The 16556-nt window shown below is 38.9% G+C and overlaps 1 protein-coding gene across 1 annotated transcript in view; it reads right to left on the bottom strand.

Moving 5' to 3' along the window:
• The window catches only part of hcn1 (hyperpolarization activated cyclic nucleotide-gated potassium channel 1), a 67966-nt gene that overhangs the window by 16923 nt on the left and 34487 nt on the right, over window positions 1-16556 (bottom strand). Inside the window, exons 3-5 of the mRNA XM_058053970.2 lie at window positions 16393-16554; window positions 7609-7827; window positions 3135-3281 (exon numbers count right to left, since the gene is read on the bottom strand). Coding sequence (XP_057909953.2) covers window positions 3135-3281; window positions 7609-7827; window positions 16393-16554 — 528 coding nt within the window. The remainder of the gene's footprint in view (window positions 1-3134; window positions 3282-7608; window positions 7828-16392; window positions 16555-16556) is intronic.

The following is a 16556-nucleotide window of genomic DNA, read 5'->3' on the forward strand; positions in this document are numbered from 1 at the left end:
GAGTCGGGTCCTGATGAGTTTGCCCTCTGGTGCCGGCGACGGGCCATCTCTCTCACACGCAGGAGATTAGGTGTTTGTTTGCTTTTCTTTGTTGCGGCGTGGATGGGCATGTGACTCAAAGTCCTCATCACCCTTGAGGGATAACAACCCACCAATAAAGCCACCTTTAGGCCTGACCCGGGATGCTAGTGTCAGTTCACGCCAAGGACGACAACCTCAACCATGGACCAGAACTGATGAATTTCAAAGTCAGCTGTTTTCATGCTCTGAATCATCACGGTGGCGAAAACAATCTTTGGTTATACCTATTCTCTTTAAAAAGACATCACATTGTAAGGGAATTGAACTTGCTATGCAGGATGATCACGAGGTATTCCGTTATTTAACGTGCAAAAAAAATGGTTTTTTTTAAAGGCTTCGCTACATATCTTAAAATAGAGTCACCAGCTATAGGTGTGAAAAGTGTGTTTATCTTCAGCACGGCTTCATGTTATATAATAAAATCATTTAAAAAATGGGATAAAATATATTGCACTTGGATGAATGAAGATGAAATGAAGATAGTAGACCGTCATGTGACATTTTCTTAATGTACTTAGAAAATATCATTTCACAGCTTTAGGGGCCTGGCGTACATGTGTCGAGGGAGTTTGGTTGGAAAACATGGCCGCCGTGGACCAAAACTCTTACGTCAGATACAACAAGGTAACATTCTTCAGTATGTGACAAAAAATAAAAATAAAAATAAAAATAAAAATAAAAATAAAAATAAAAATAAAAATAAAAATAAAAATAAAAATAAAAATAAAAATAAAAATAAAAATAAAAATAAAAATAAAAATAAAAATAAAAATAAAAATAAAAATAAAAATAAAAATAAAAATAAAAATAAAAATACTATATTAGGAAAGCAGGAAGTGAACAAATGTAACAGTTACTGATTGTAAGTACCAGATGGAGGGGTAGGATTTAATAAGCTTTGCTTCTTCCTACTCCTTTTGGACATGTGGAACTGTGAACTGATTATGTGATGCATTCAATTGTAATCTCATGCATGTTCAAATGAAGTAAACCATTAGGAGTAGGCATAAGCAAACACGGCTCATTAGCATTAAAGCTACAGACACACAAAATGACGTATTTTGTAGTAAGGCTTCCTGTCACCTGTCAGTCACCTATAGGTGTGGAAAGTGTGTTTTTCTTCAGCGAATAGATTAAAAATTACCATAATGTCAGCACGGCTTCTTGGAGTCAGGCATAAGCAAACACGGCTCATTAGCATTAAAGCTACAGACACATAAAATTACATATTTTGCAGTAAGGCTTCCTGAAAGCACAAACACTGTAAAATATACTGTAAAGCTCTTAAATATACTGTACCATGGTGGGACCTCCAAGATGTATTTAAAAGTACTATCTACATATAATATTTTATTATCATAAAAATCAGTAACAGTTGGAAATAATATTGCAATTTATTGTCAGGACTTTGACAGGGTTTCTACTTTGCAACCTTCTCATATCCTGCGGATTACACCAGTAATTATGCTCTGAAGACACAGGAGAGAAAGTGTAATAAAGCCAAGCAAGCGTGGCATTATTGACCACCTTCCCATGCAACCCCATTAAAGTCACCTTGCCGGGTTCCAAACATTGCCGCTGTCCCAGACACTCGCGTGAGGGGAGGAAGGGAGGAAGGGAGGTAGTGAGGAAGAGAGGGAGGAGGCGCAGGGATTTACGGTTATTACCTACAATGCAGAAAATCCTACAGGCTTTGTTCGCTATGCAAAATAGGCAAAGTTCAAATCTGCATAGAGACAGCGTCACACCATGAAATGCGCCCGTGGGACTGGCGGATAGAGTCACAGCACAAACTAGCTTACATCATCATTTCAGCGTGGAACATTTCATTTTACGGAGACACCGCTTTTAGGTTTTGGCAGAGAATTTGGCTTTAGGTAGAAGTGAGGAGTCGACATTTAGGAACATCCAAAAACTAAGTCCAGCTGAGTCGGGATCACTGGCTGGCCGCCACCTAACAGACCAGGCCAAATTCGGAGGAGGTGGGAGGCCAGGGGATCATAGTGGGGAGGAGAATCAAGATGAACTGGGACCTGAGACAAGAGCTAAGGTGCCAATATTATCTAATATTTTGTATAATATTCCAATGCAGCATTTAGTACCTGAGCCTTCAGTAGGAATTGAACACCAAATCCCACCACCACCATCATCATGTCACAATTAAGCGCTATATAACAATGCTTCATCTGGAGCACGTCATAATCAATATTTATATAGTAAAATCATAAAAAATGTGATCAAATATATCACACTTGGATGAATAAAGATGAAATGAAGATAGTAGACCGTCATGTGACATTTTAAAAAATATAATTTCACAGCTTTGGGGGCGTGGCGTACACGTGTCGAGGGAGTTTGGTTGGAAAACATGGCCGCCATGGACCAAAACTCTTACGTCAGATACAACAAAGTAACATTCTTCAGTATGTGACAAAAATAAAAATAAAAATAAAAATAAAAATAAAAATAAAAATAAAAATAAAAATAAAAATAAAAATAAAAATAAAAATAAAAATAAAAATAAAAATAAAAATAAAAATAAAAATAAAAACTATATTAGGAAAGCAGGAAGTGAACAAATGTAACAGTTACTGATTGTAAAAGAACCAGATGGAGGGGCAGGATTTAATAAGCTTTGCTTCTTCCTACTCCTTTTGGACATGTGGAACTGTGAACTGATTATGTGATGCATTCAATTGTAATCTGATGCATGTTCAAATGAAATTAAACCATTACCATTCTTTAACAAGCGAGACAGGAAGACACAAACGTTAGCAACATTAGCATAGCATGTGAGCTACAGTGCCAACATGACACTTGTTACTCTCATATTTGTAGCTTTATTTTGATGTGTAGATGTGATGTTAAGATGTGTAGTGAAGCCTGTTTTTTAAAAAAAAATGTGTCTCGGCATGGATCAGAGGAGTTATGATATCCAGAAGGAAGCTTTGAGCACCTCTTCTTGCAAAAGTGGAGCCAAAACAAGATCAAACTTATCGCTCTCATTGCTGTAGCTTTATTGTAATATTTATTTTAATTGCGGTCTATCTCACCTCCTTGAGGGGGTCGTTGAGTTCACTCAGAATGTTGTCCTCATCGAAGATCTTGCCCTGGTAGCGGTGTTCATAGTAGTCGTGTATTTTCTGCCGCATGTCTGCCGGAAGCTTGTGGAAGGACATGTATTGCTCCACTTGCTTGTACTAGGAGGGAAGAAAAAGACAGGAAGTTGGAGTTGATGAATGACAAACATCCTTATCGAGACTTGATTTTACAGGGCATAACAGATTGTATCTGTTGTGTCTCGTATCTTGTAGATGCAGGGGGGGGGGGTCGGGTAAGCTAGTTGGGGGCCGTAGGCAAGGTTGTGGCTCCTATTACTTCGACCAAGCATGCGGTCCTGATGGGCAGCCGAGCCATGATCTTAATGTGAACTAGTGAGCTTCAGCGGCCTCCAGAAATATTGAAACAGCTGAAAACATTTGGATTTGGCAAAGCTTGCCGCGTACCCCCCCAGGGGGGAGGACCGGCCCGACTATTTGAGAAGCACTGATGTAGACCAAGGAAAACATCAACAGTTGATGACATTGACCCTACAAGAGTAGAGCCATTTCAATTATGTTGTATTGTACAATGACAATAATCCCATTCTATTACATTCTAAAAAACACACAAAAAACACCCCAATAAAAATGCACTTCAATAAAAATCACAATATTTCTAATTTAGAATCAATCGATATATTTGAATATTGACAAAAAAAAATTACTACTAATTTCTGTTGCGTTATTACGCAACACGCCACTTCTACGTTTTATCAGACGATGTGCGGCATTACCGAGGTGTGTGGTAATTAGAGGTTATCACATGGTTTGTGTTGGAAGGCTGGAAGTAAACAGAAGCATTATTACCATGTGCCAATATCAATGATACTGACACTTGGGGGCATGATACCTGGCCTGATACCAAACAAACCATGTGATGATCTTATTATCACATACTATTTAATCATGAGCTTATTATCACGTACTATTTAATCAAAAGACCATTTTGTTTCCAGAAAATTTTCTGTTTATTACATGTATTATATCTAAACAGTATAAACACAATAATTGCAAAAATATTTCAACAATAATATTTTATCAACAGTCTTATCTTATCAATGTCTGACAATTAAAGTTCCATTAATCAAGTTTGGGTTTTTTGGTGACTGGAGAAGCATTAGGCACTAAGCACTCGTGTGCTGTTCTCTGATTGGTTGTTTCACGGGCACGATACCAGAGCAGCGCGCTCTGAGTGGACAGCTACGGGGGCTGATACTGGACATGGTTAAACTCTATATTTTATCAGTATCACTGCCCTGGGCTTTGACACAGTATCATTTCGGCATTTTCCTGTATCATTCATGGGCGCTTTCTAGAGTACAGGGCCAATTAATACTGTAGTATAATAATGAATGCAGTCGGTCCACACTACCCCAAAAGCAAGTATCGAACCAAAGAAGAGAGAAAAGCTCACTTATTAGCATCGGCACCCGTTTTCCTCACAGACACCCGCCACACTTTTTTCTGCACCTGAGAATAAAACAGCGTCTTTCCTGCTGTCACAGGTAATGAAGGTGGAGGTGACGCGTATTAGCGGCCCATGCTAGCACCGTGGCATCACGCGTGCCTGACAGAAGACCTTTCAGAGTCACAACAACGACTGGCCTCATTGATTCTCCTCACGGCTGCAGACAGATGATAAGGGCTCGGGTCATTGTTTGCGAATGACGGGGGTGCCGGTGGTATTTATTTATTTGGAGCGTGTGATACATGTTAGAATGTGGATCAGGTTGTCCGTTTGGAATGGGATACGCTATTCATGATAAAGTGACGTGGCCATCATACTAGTCTTTGTGTTTTAGCGCTGCACTCGTAAGTCCATGCAATTGTCATATTTAACACAAGCTGTGTTAACCACTTCACAGTCCCCCCTTAAAACTGTCAGTGCAAAACCCCGGGGAGATGTTGGAAGTAGGAAGTAGATGAAACGGGTTTGCTGTGAAGCAGATGTAGATCCATACTGAGCTAGAGACATGTCACTAATTCAATGACTTCAATGAGTGTTTGCTGTGGGCGACCTTCTGTCATTAATATTCACTAGCATGCAGTGTGTAGCATTGATGTGTGACTGTGGGATTCTTCTGTTGGTAAGTTTGTGTTTGTATTTCCCACATTGTGCCTGACCCGCTGGAATAGCTGCAGAAATAATACACACATTGTCAGTGAATTGCATTGCAACTGGAGCAGTCTAAGGAAGGAAGTATATAGCAGCACATTCATAGAGTACATGTGGAAACTTATTATATTATTATTATTATTATTATTATTATTCACTAATTATTTTATTATTATTAATAATAATAATATAAATAATAAATTTATATAATATTTATTATGATAATAACGGCATTATTTTATATGTATTATATTAAATTACAAAATTATTTATTATTATTAATTATAATAATAGAAATAATAAACATTATGAATAATAATGATATTATTATTATTATTACTATTATTACTATTATCATTATTTTTTTTGTATACATTCATTACTTTATTTTTTCCCTGATATTATTACTCTCACTTTATGATGATGATAATGATAATTATTGAACATAGTTTTTTTCATAGTGTGAAAGGACTATGAATGCATCATGCATCAAGTTATGGACATGTATTGCGATTTTGACATGCGTTTTTATTAGAAATTTTTTATTTGAAATTAAGTGTGGAAAAAACTAGGGGTGCTGCGATCGATCGGCCACCGATCATATCGATATCGTCTGATACTGGCTTTAAAACGCCAATCTCCGCTTTTTTGTGTGATTGGACAGTTTGATATAATACCCAAGTTTTCATTCATTCTGATTAATGAATTTAGTTGCATTGTTTAACTGAAATTTGACAATTTTTTTCACTATTTAAAGATGCATGGTGTAAACGTTAATATGCACATGCGTTTATTAAATGTGTAGGAATAGCAACTCAACACAAAACTACAGGAAAAGGAGAGTTGCAATATAAAATGATACACTGATTATCAGTACGGATTGCAATGTTTACACTTTACATACAGTTTGTATTGTCAATGAAAGCTTGCATGATGCAAAGGTCAACCAGTGTATTTTTTTATTTATTTAATCGTAATCTAACACAAATCCATACATGACTATAATCCCCGGCGGTGTGTACGTTGAATTGTGTAGCCGCAGCGCTATGTTTAAGGGATGGAATTGTTGCGTGCGAGCACTAAGTCCTATCGTGTGTTCTGGGAATTGCAGAGGGGCCCTCAGCAGGAACACAGATGGCAGCTTGACTGAAATGCTGGATAATCACCGTCCATGCAAACAAAAAATAAAACAAATAGTCACAGGAGCTGAATTAAAAAGAGAAGAACATTTGTTTTTGTAGAAAACAATGGCTCCTCACTGAGTTGACCTAAGGTGATCTGCTTTGGTGGAATCCTCTTTACAAGTTTGGTCCAAGGGCCATGGAGACAAGACCTCATTTATACACGTCTTACTCCCACCAGCCTGAGATTAATAATATTTTAGGAGCATCTCAGCTGTAATTAGCAATATTTTGGTATAACAAATGTGATTTGCGTGTTAAAGCGTTGAGGATTGAGGCAAAGTTACTTAAATGAATACTAAACAAGTTCTTGTTGCTTATTGTTATTTGAGTTTATTGGTAATGTTTGTGTGATAATGTGAAGGCATTCATAGTATTTAGCAGTTGATTTGTTGTCAGGACAATTCAGTCAGAAATTCGGAATTTGTTAGGTTAATTGGCAACCCGCGACCCTAGTGATGATAGGAGGCATAGAAAATGGATGGATGGACGCAATATGACAATTGACAAGAAAAAACGACACCAAAAAGAGCATTTTAGAGCTTCAAATTAACGTATTGGCTTTTTTTGCCGATATTGACCAACTCTCAATTTCCGATATCGTTATCAGTCAATACCGATATGTGTAACATGACATATCTCCATGATCGGCAAACAATTCGATACTGATATTAACCGATATCATATTTTAATGGTAATATCGGGTCGATAATTATCTGATATTGAGCGTACCTTGCCTCACAAATGCTCAAAATCACTGCAGATTTGATTTTTTATTATATATATATATATATTTTTTTTTTAATTATTATTTGTTTATTTTTATTCTTATTATTTTTTTGGTTTGGGTTTTTTTGTTTTTTTTGTTTTTTTTTATTGTTTTTCCCATACATACAACATATTGTATATATTGTATATTATATTGTATATATATATACACATATATATATATATATTATATTGTATATATATACACACACATATATATATATATATTATATTTTTTATTATATATATTTTTTTGGGGGGGCGGGGTTTATTGGTTTTCCCATACATACAACATATTGTGGTTTGACAGATTATTTCTCGTTCCTATGATCTTCTATGGACACCAGCATCCCATCCCTACCTTCTCTTGGTACTGTCGGCGTGAAGAGTCCAGGGACTGGATCAGGGCGGTGGCGTGGCCCACAAACATGGCGTAGCACGTGGCGCCCACGATCATGCTCAGCATGGTGATCCACAGGTCAGACATGCTCACTGGCGCCCGGGCGCCATAGCCGATGCACAGCATGTGGCTCATGGCTTTGAAGAGGGCGTACGAGTACTGCTTGCCCCAGGAAACATTCTGCATTGGATGGAGAGATAGAGAACGGGAGAGAAGGGGTGGAGAGGAAGTTACTGCGAGGCAGAGAGGACAGAGAGGCTTCTCTTTGATGGATCACTGAACTTCTCCGCAGCATTGTGCCAAGGCGGTCTCCGTACGCCTCATAGCCTAATGCCCTCGCTCACTGTCTGAACTTTTCCTTCAGCGTTCACTTCTTTTTTCTTCTACCTGCTCTGATTCTTTTTACATTTGCTGAGGGGTGAAGAACAGTTCAGCGCTGAAAAAAGTTGCATTATTTACACAAGTCTGAAGCATCTTTTCCCTTAGAGAAGGAAGCAAGGATGGGATTGTGTTCTGTAATTGGATTCATTGGGAGAGATATGGCGGCGCTTTTGCTGATGCGGTCTTGAACGCATCGTGCGTCACATCAACTCGAGTGCGTGCGCACTTTATATTGAAGATTTTGTCACAGGAGTCATTTCTCCTCAGAGAATTGAACCACACGATGGGCGTGGTCCGCCACGATGAACCGGTGCGTGTGTCCGGCTGTGCTCAGGAGTGCTCATCTCCTTTTTTTTTTTTATGGCATTGTTGACTCTTGATTAATCAGACTAAAGCTGCGCAAACACCAGGGGAGACTACACGAGCAATGTGCTCCACGGGGAATGATAAGAGCCAAAGAAGGTGAACAGTAATTAGCATTCTTCAATGCTGCTTTTTTTTTTACGTAATATACTCAAACGTACTTTAACCGGATTGGATGGAATTGTTTTTCCAAAGACACCATGTGATCATCACAGACAGGCGATGGAGCTGACTTCTGCTTCCCTGTTTCCAGGATGTTAGTGTTTTAACTATAAAACTATACAATCTACAATAATTTACCTTTATTATAATCCAAGCCCGAGTGCCCACAACGTCATAATTCTAAGTTGCTCTGCAGTTGACCATTATCTTCAAATTTGCATCAAAATTCGTCTATTTTTTGCCAACTTGACCAAGAAGACTTGTTTGGGGAGATACTATATTTACACCTCATGTAGTTTGCTCATTCCTCAAACCTATACCAATTAATTCATTCTGGTTTAATTAATTCAGTGAGGAAACGGCAGGAGTTATCAATGAACTCACGACAAGCTTGTCAACCCATTAGAAATCGCCGAAAATCTGTCTGACTCACTGTGTCATCTTACACAGAAATAAAAAAATCATCACACAGCAACTTAACACTAAAAAGTACATAGGAAATATACAATAAAAGCACCAATATGAGTTTCACATCATGCATTTTGTGCCAGAATTGCGTTTCATTGGGCGTGGTTCATCAGCTGCCTCTGTCGGACCTTGTAGCCTGGGTTATAGCTTATCGTCCAGTGCATCTTAATTCATATTAATCAAATTTAGTGGGTGCAAATTAAACACCAGTGCTGAAAATGACGGTAATTTGCAGGTACTCAAATAAGGTTGGTTTATTTAGTAATAAAAACAGAGTTTAACAAAGTTGGCGTTGTTTATTGACAGAAAAACACTCTGGTATTAGTTTACTTATTCTTTTTATCTTATTTTATCATATTTTATTCTTCCACCCCTGCGTATATGCTTTGTCTTTGGAGAAGTCACAGCGGCACCCATCCTCCTCATTAACATGGAAGTTTTTACAAAAGTGAAACCTTCCCTGGAGCAAAGAGAAAGCACCTATGGAGGATTCATCTGTGGACGCCGTTACCCTACACGAAGGTACAGTACCTTCCATCACAGGCAGATTTCACCACTTTCTAGTTTAACAGCTGCGCATAGCGTGAGATTAAAAAAAAAAATGTTGATGTAGCATATTCTTATTCAGGAGAGCAAAGGAATAACTCATGAAAGAAATCTCATTCCTTGTCTATTTCAATGACATGCTACCACGTCCTAAACCAGAAGCCTCGGTATTGATCTTTGCAAGGATCCAGCTGCCTTGGCGCAGGTAATCACGTCCAGATGCCACGCTCTTCTATCCAGCTGGGATGTTTTTGCACCGCTAATAATCATCTGGCCGGGATGACTCATCACTTCTCATCTACATGCTGATTACTTCTTTCTGATGGAGCAACTTTAGTCTTTCTCCGCATCGTAAAGCAGAGACTCCGAAGAAGACAAAGCCAGCTGACCGTGTCGCCGGAACAAATGACATTTGCGGTGTGATGACATGAGGTGTCCTTTTTCACACGTGTTAGCATCGTAGCATGCGTGGCTGCGATGTTTGTGTTCAGCCATTTGCATGCATGGAAAAGCAAGGAACGGGGAGGGAAAAAGTCTTTTTTTTTTTTTTTTTTTTTGCAAGATAAGCTAGTGTGAGTCACTGCACTTGGTGAGTTGTTAGTGTGCAGAAATATAGAAGAGCTGCGTCTGCAAGGCTCTAAGCCGAGGAAATGTGGTACAATGTAATTGCTTTGTCATACAATTGTGTTGTTTGCACTTTGGGTCACGTAGGCCAGGACGACTGGGAACTGGGAAACAAGCCAGTTGTTGTTTTTGTTTAGCTATTTGGGGTATATTTAATATCAATTTGGAATTTCATTCATTCATTTTCTACCGCTTATCCTCAGGAGGGTCGCGGGGGGGGGGCTGGATCCTATCCAAGCTGACTTCAGGCGAGAGGCGGGGTACACCCTGGACTGGTGGCCAGCCAATCACAGGGCACATATAGACAAGCAACCATTCACACTCACATTCATACCTATGTCGCAATTTAACCTAGCATGTTTTTGGAGAAAATCCACACATGTATGCGGAGAACATGCAAACATAGATGGCCCAGGGTGGGATTGAACTGGGGTCTCCTAGCTGTGAGGTCTAACCACTCGACCACTGTGCAGCCCCTCAAATTGGAAGTGACATTTAAAAATGCAGCGCGAGAAAAGGGACTCAAAGGTTGTTAGCAAACAAAAGAACCGTTGTTATGATGCTTATTTTAAGATAATTGCAATCAATGAAGCTGAGATCAGAGATATATGATCAATCTACCAGTTATTGAAATTAGTATTTTTTTGTTTGGATTAAAGTTTTTACAACATAAGGCGGAAAAAAAGAGGTGCTGCGTTTATTTACTGAAGCGGGATTAAATTACAGTACAACAGAGGCTATTATTTGAGGAATTACTGGAGGCAGGAATGAATGGAAATACGCCATTATGGTAACGCTCCAATTTAAGCAGCTTGGCATTACAGGAAAAGGAGGAGCAGCGTGCAGCAGCGATGGCAGGTTATTGGAACACCGTGATAAATGCGTGGACTGCTGAAATCACTTTGTTGTTATGCAGGAAGTCATTTTGTCATTTTCCGAAATGCGGGACCTACACTTTTTATGCTGCGATGTGGATTGAAAAGGCTTCAACGCCGACTTCCTGCCTTACGTGGGCTCTGTGTGATGCCAGAAAAAAACAAATGATAATGTAGTTATTATTTTCACGGCAGTGTGCTGAACTAAGTGAGGTTCTTTGGGGTTGGATCCCTTTCATTTGTCTTCGATGACACGCGGGAGCTGCACGAGGAGCCCAATCATCCATATTGATTTTGTTTCATCTGTCAAACGACTGATATTCTCCAGCGCTATGTTAAACAAATCATCAGGAAAAGTTCTCGGGTGGCGCCGCATCTCATTATCACGTAACTCTCGGTCATTCGGGGGAGAGTGACTCACTACCGAATTAACACGTTTGCTTCCACACACATACAAAAAAAAAAAATGTGGCTTCCACCTGGAATACGGGGCTTTTAACAAATGAGGTGAACGCAGCAAATGTATTCAAGCTGCTTTGCGAGTTGTTCTAATTAAACGCCGCATGCCGCCAAATAAGCAGCATAGTGAATATTCATCCTCCAGCAGCTAGGCCTTTGTTTAAAAGTAGAATGTTGACGTGCGCTGGCACTGGTAGACTTCATGATCACGTTGAAGAGCTGGATCTCATCCCTAATCTTTGATCACCAAGTATTGATAGCTTTGTATGTATATGTTTCATAATAGTTTTATTACTGCTGTAGGCATGTTCTCTTTGACTGTTCGGGCATTAGCACACACAGCATGCGCTTTAACTCTTCTAATTACTCAATCGTATAACTCGCTAAAATCCGGCAAGCTGTCCCATGCGTGGCTAAAACGGAAAGTGATGCACAATATTCATTTGCCAATTACATAATCAAATAATAAAAAAAAACAAGCTGTTCTTCCTGACCATGCACAGAAGGCAAAGCGGACTTTGAACTTGTGAGAACGGGTCTGCAGGCCGGCATGAGTTCCAGACAGGGAAGCTAACCGCCTCATATTTGCAGCCTCTGGTTTGATTCCCGGGAACGTTTCAGCCATGGATGCTCTACAGTGGGAATGACTTTGTGGTTTCTATTCTATTTTGCTGTGCTGTCACACGCCAATCTCGCAATGGTCTGATTAGCATAAACTCACTCAAACCAAGGAAGTGCCCCTCGTTGCCTGTCATCACAGGTACCCCCCCCCCCCACCACCACATATCAGGGCGCTGTTTTTGGTTGACACATCTGACATCTTGACAGCTCCGGTGGAAATAATCCCAGCGTTTCTGAGTCACTGCCTGGCATCATTATCAGTCAGAATGAATAAAACACCCCCAGAAAGAAACAACCTAAATGTGTTCTGAACCAGATAACTAGAACCGATGCCCCCGTATCATAGACTCTGGTATGACCTGTTCCTTTTTGGAAGGATCGGAAAGAAAACATTTGACTAAGCTCCAGTTCTCAGTTCCATTTGGTTGGGCTGGTGGATTGGCGATGGAGACTTGAGTGATTTACATCGCATCATTGCCATCTCATGTCATTTTAAAAAAATATTCTTTATTTAGAAACAGAAAAATAATTAATAAAATAATAAACTATTAAAAACTTTTAAAATTATTATAAACTATTAAAAATAAAAATAATAAACTATTGAAAATAAAACTAAAAAACTATTAATAAAATAAAATAAATTATTATATATTTAGAAACAGAAAAATAATCAATAAAATAATAAACTATTAAAAACTTTGAAAATTATTATAAACTATTAAAAAAATAAAATAATAAACTATTAATACATAAAATAAAATATCCTTTATTTAGAAAAAGAAAAATAATTAATAAAATAATAAACTATTAAAAACTTTGGAAATTATTATAAACTATTAAAAATAAAAATAATAAACTATCAATAAAATAAAATAAAATATTTTTTATTTAGAAACAGATAAATAATTAATAAAATAATAAACTATTAAAAACTTTAAAAATTACTATAAACTATTAAAAATAAAATAATAAACTATTAATAAAATAAAATCAAATAAAATATTCTTTATTTAAAAACAGAAAAATAATTAATAAAATAATAAATTATTAAAAATAAAAATAATAAACTATTAATAAAATAAGATAAAATATTCTTTATTTAGAAACAGAAAAATCTCACTTTTAATATTGTCAACCAAACAATACACAATGTAACCTACCTAATCCATCATGTGGGCTTATACAAATAAACGCATTTGCTCAACACTCTCAACATGTCACTGTGTTTGGGCTGGACTACCCAGCATGCCTTGCGGGCACAAAGCATGTACCTGCACGTTGGATAAAGTTCACCGTAAGGCTTCTTGACAAACACAACTCATTACCATTAAAGCTACACACATGACAAATACTATAATATGGGATGTTTCACAATGGAAACACTAGAAAAAACTAAAAGCATTTTATCAACTGTGTCAAACTATTTCCACACAAGACAATTTACCCAGATGCACTCCTCGTCTTAGCAGCCTGGACTTGGCAGCAGAAGGATGTAGACCAAAGTCCTTCCACTGTAAAGTCATCCCAACAGCCCCGTGGCCCTCTCACCTGACACAGCAACATTATCTTGTCTGGTGATTAAGTAAATGCGGCCGCTTAGGACTAAGAAGCTACTCTAAGGCCATTAGTCAAGCAGATAACAGTCCTACTACCGTACCACTCGCTAGTATCTCCAGGCCTAGCTGGGCCGCACTATTAGAAGAGGAATCAGACTCGCTGGAGTGCAGACATGCACTGAAGACAAACTTTGATGTCAGATAGCGGTACGGTGGATTCCTCCTTATTAGACACTATCATACCGTATATAAGCAGCACAGAATAGCCCCCGTAGACGTTATTCACCTTCGACGCCATCTTTTCGTGTGAAAATTCCCGATGGTTTCTGGCTCAACAGTTGCACAAACACGCCCGGGCAAGAATTCTGCTATACTTGCATCTGAGGTAAATGTAAATTCCTCATATAAGCATCACCCCCCCCCCCCCCACCCCCACCAAGCTTCCTGTGAGCGCTATATATAGGTGTGCTATCACACAGCTGCCGTCTCAACATGTCACCAGGCTCTTTCTGCTTGAAACTCCTCTTGTTTTAACTTCTCATGGAGACTTATTCGCTATTAGTTCACATTGAAAACTTCCTGCGGTGGCGAAAGGACTTCATGCAAATGATGCCACACGGGGGGGGGGGCTAATTAGGCTTTTTAGATGATTCCATATTGATCCCAATGAGGCTGTATGTGAGATGTATTCAGAACGAGGGGTGCAGGGCATATTTGGGCTGTTCATTAGTTTTGTTTTTTTGCATGACTGCAGATGAGTTCATCATTGTTTAATAATCTGTGACAAATGGTGGCGTTTCCACACTTTTGTGTACATAATCAGGGTGAACTGTGACAGTCGCTTGGGTGCAAAGAGATGAGTATTTGTGTGCATGAATAACGCACGGTGGAATTGGCGGAATTGGCATCACGTGGTTGCTACAAAAAGTAGAGACGTGATGCTGAGGAGAGCTGACGTCTGTTTGCATGTGGAAGCGCGCAAGTGTTTGTCACGGGGGTGGGGGGATGGGGGGATGGGGGGATGGGGGTGATGAGAAGGCAGGAGACATCCTGAGGCGAGCGTTTACAATCTGCATCACCTAGGACGACTGTGCGTGCTTCCACACCATCACGTCACTCTGAGTGGACGATGGCGGTCTGTTGCTCAACGGCTGAGGAGGCGGGACCACCCTAACGTGTTGGACCACATGTTTCTCCTCAATGAACCGCAGCTCAGCAAGTGCCAGCAGCACTCATGCAGCCCCCAGTTTATTTCTATAGTATCGTCCCATGAAGAAATAAACTGTGACATCACATCTGTTATCATTGTAATCTATGTTGTGTTTAACATCTCTACTGTAAGCTCCAATCGCTAACGGGCCTGCCTAATTAGCTTACCGCCCCGTGATGGTAAGCAGCTCCGCCACACACTAGCAGCGCACTGAGTTGCTTGTTGGTTTGAGTATAGATTATACTCATTGATCGTGACTAAACTGTTGTTGCATCACCCTGTGAAGACATATTGACTAACGGGCTTTAATATGCGGTGAGAGTTCATGTTGTTTGACCTTGTTACTAGTCAATATACGTACAAAGTGGGGTACGCCAAATTGTTAGAGAGCAGGGGTCTCAAGAGGCCCGCAGGACACTTAGTTTGAGGCCCCCGCCTTGATATGAAAGTTTAATGTTAGTGCGGCCCGCGCAAGTTTGATATGGATGCTGTATGGTATCATGTACCCAGAAAAAATTATTAGTTTTGATTAATGTTCATGTTAAAGGTTAAATAACTGCTAATAGTTATCCTCCCTATCCGTGTGGAAGTGGTAAGTTTTTGGCTATTTAAGTTTAAAGGAAATAACTTGAAGGCTACCGTTTAGGTCGCTAGCTCTCTAGTTTGCGAGTTAGCATGTGTCTCAAGACACTGCAGTTGCGCAATATGTTGTAAATAAAAAGAGTATAAATGTGACTATAGTCGTGTTTTGTCATGTCTACAGGGCTCTAATAATGCTTTGTTCATTTTAATCTGAAAAAAATAATTTGTCTACCCACCAACTATACGTGGTTTCTTAAGTTTTTATTATTTGCCGTTTTATTATTATTATTATATTTATTTATTTATTACTGATTGATTTATTTTCTTTATTCTTGATTATTATTATTTTATTTTGTGTAGAAAAATAAAAAGTAAGATATTTGAGAACAGTGGAATGTTTTATCAGAGCTTTTCATGTAGAAAATTGGAACCAAAGCAAAGTTTTTTTTTTTTTTGTTTTTAATAAAAGCGTTTTTTTTGTTTTTTTTTTGTAAAACCTGATGCGGCCCAGTCTCACCCAGACCCGAGCTCCAGTGGCCCCCAAGTAAATTGAGTTTGAGACCCCTGTTATAGAGGGTCTGTGAATAAAAATGAAAACAGTGTCAGAATGACAAGTGAACCTGAACACCTCATGTGGTGGCACAGGACCGGAGAAGTTCTAGCACCATAAAAAACTGCAATATTCCCATAAATACGTCATCGTTCCGTAGTAATCTGCAATCTGTAGTATCTATAAAACATTTGGACGTATTCCGTGTGAGGCCGGGGTAAAGCACCAAATGTGAAAATGTAGTGGAACATTAAAATCTGCCTCTTTCTCAACGTCAACACACATAAACGGAAGCTAGCATCTCCCAAAACAAACAATGAAAAGAGTCAAGAAAAAGCTTATACTTACAACCATACCGTTTAAGGACACCCAGCAGTCAGGGGGGAAGTCTTGGAGGAGAGGCACCAGATACTGGAGACATCCATCCCAGTGACACAGAAGCAGCATCATGCCTATCAAGTTAAATATTCTTACCACAGCACTAGCCAGGTCATAGGTCATGTGGAAAATCT

The sequence above is a fragment of the Doryrhamphus excisus genome, linkage group LG10, assembly GCF_037039965.1.
Source record: "Doryrhamphus excisus strain RoL-2023G ecotype Guam linkage group LG10, RoL_Dexc_Guam_v1.1, whole genome shotgun sequence".
In the NCBI taxonomy this organism is placed as follows: Eukaryota; Metazoa; Chordata; class Actinopteri; order Syngnathiformes; family Syngnathidae; genus Doryrhamphus; species Doryrhamphus excisus.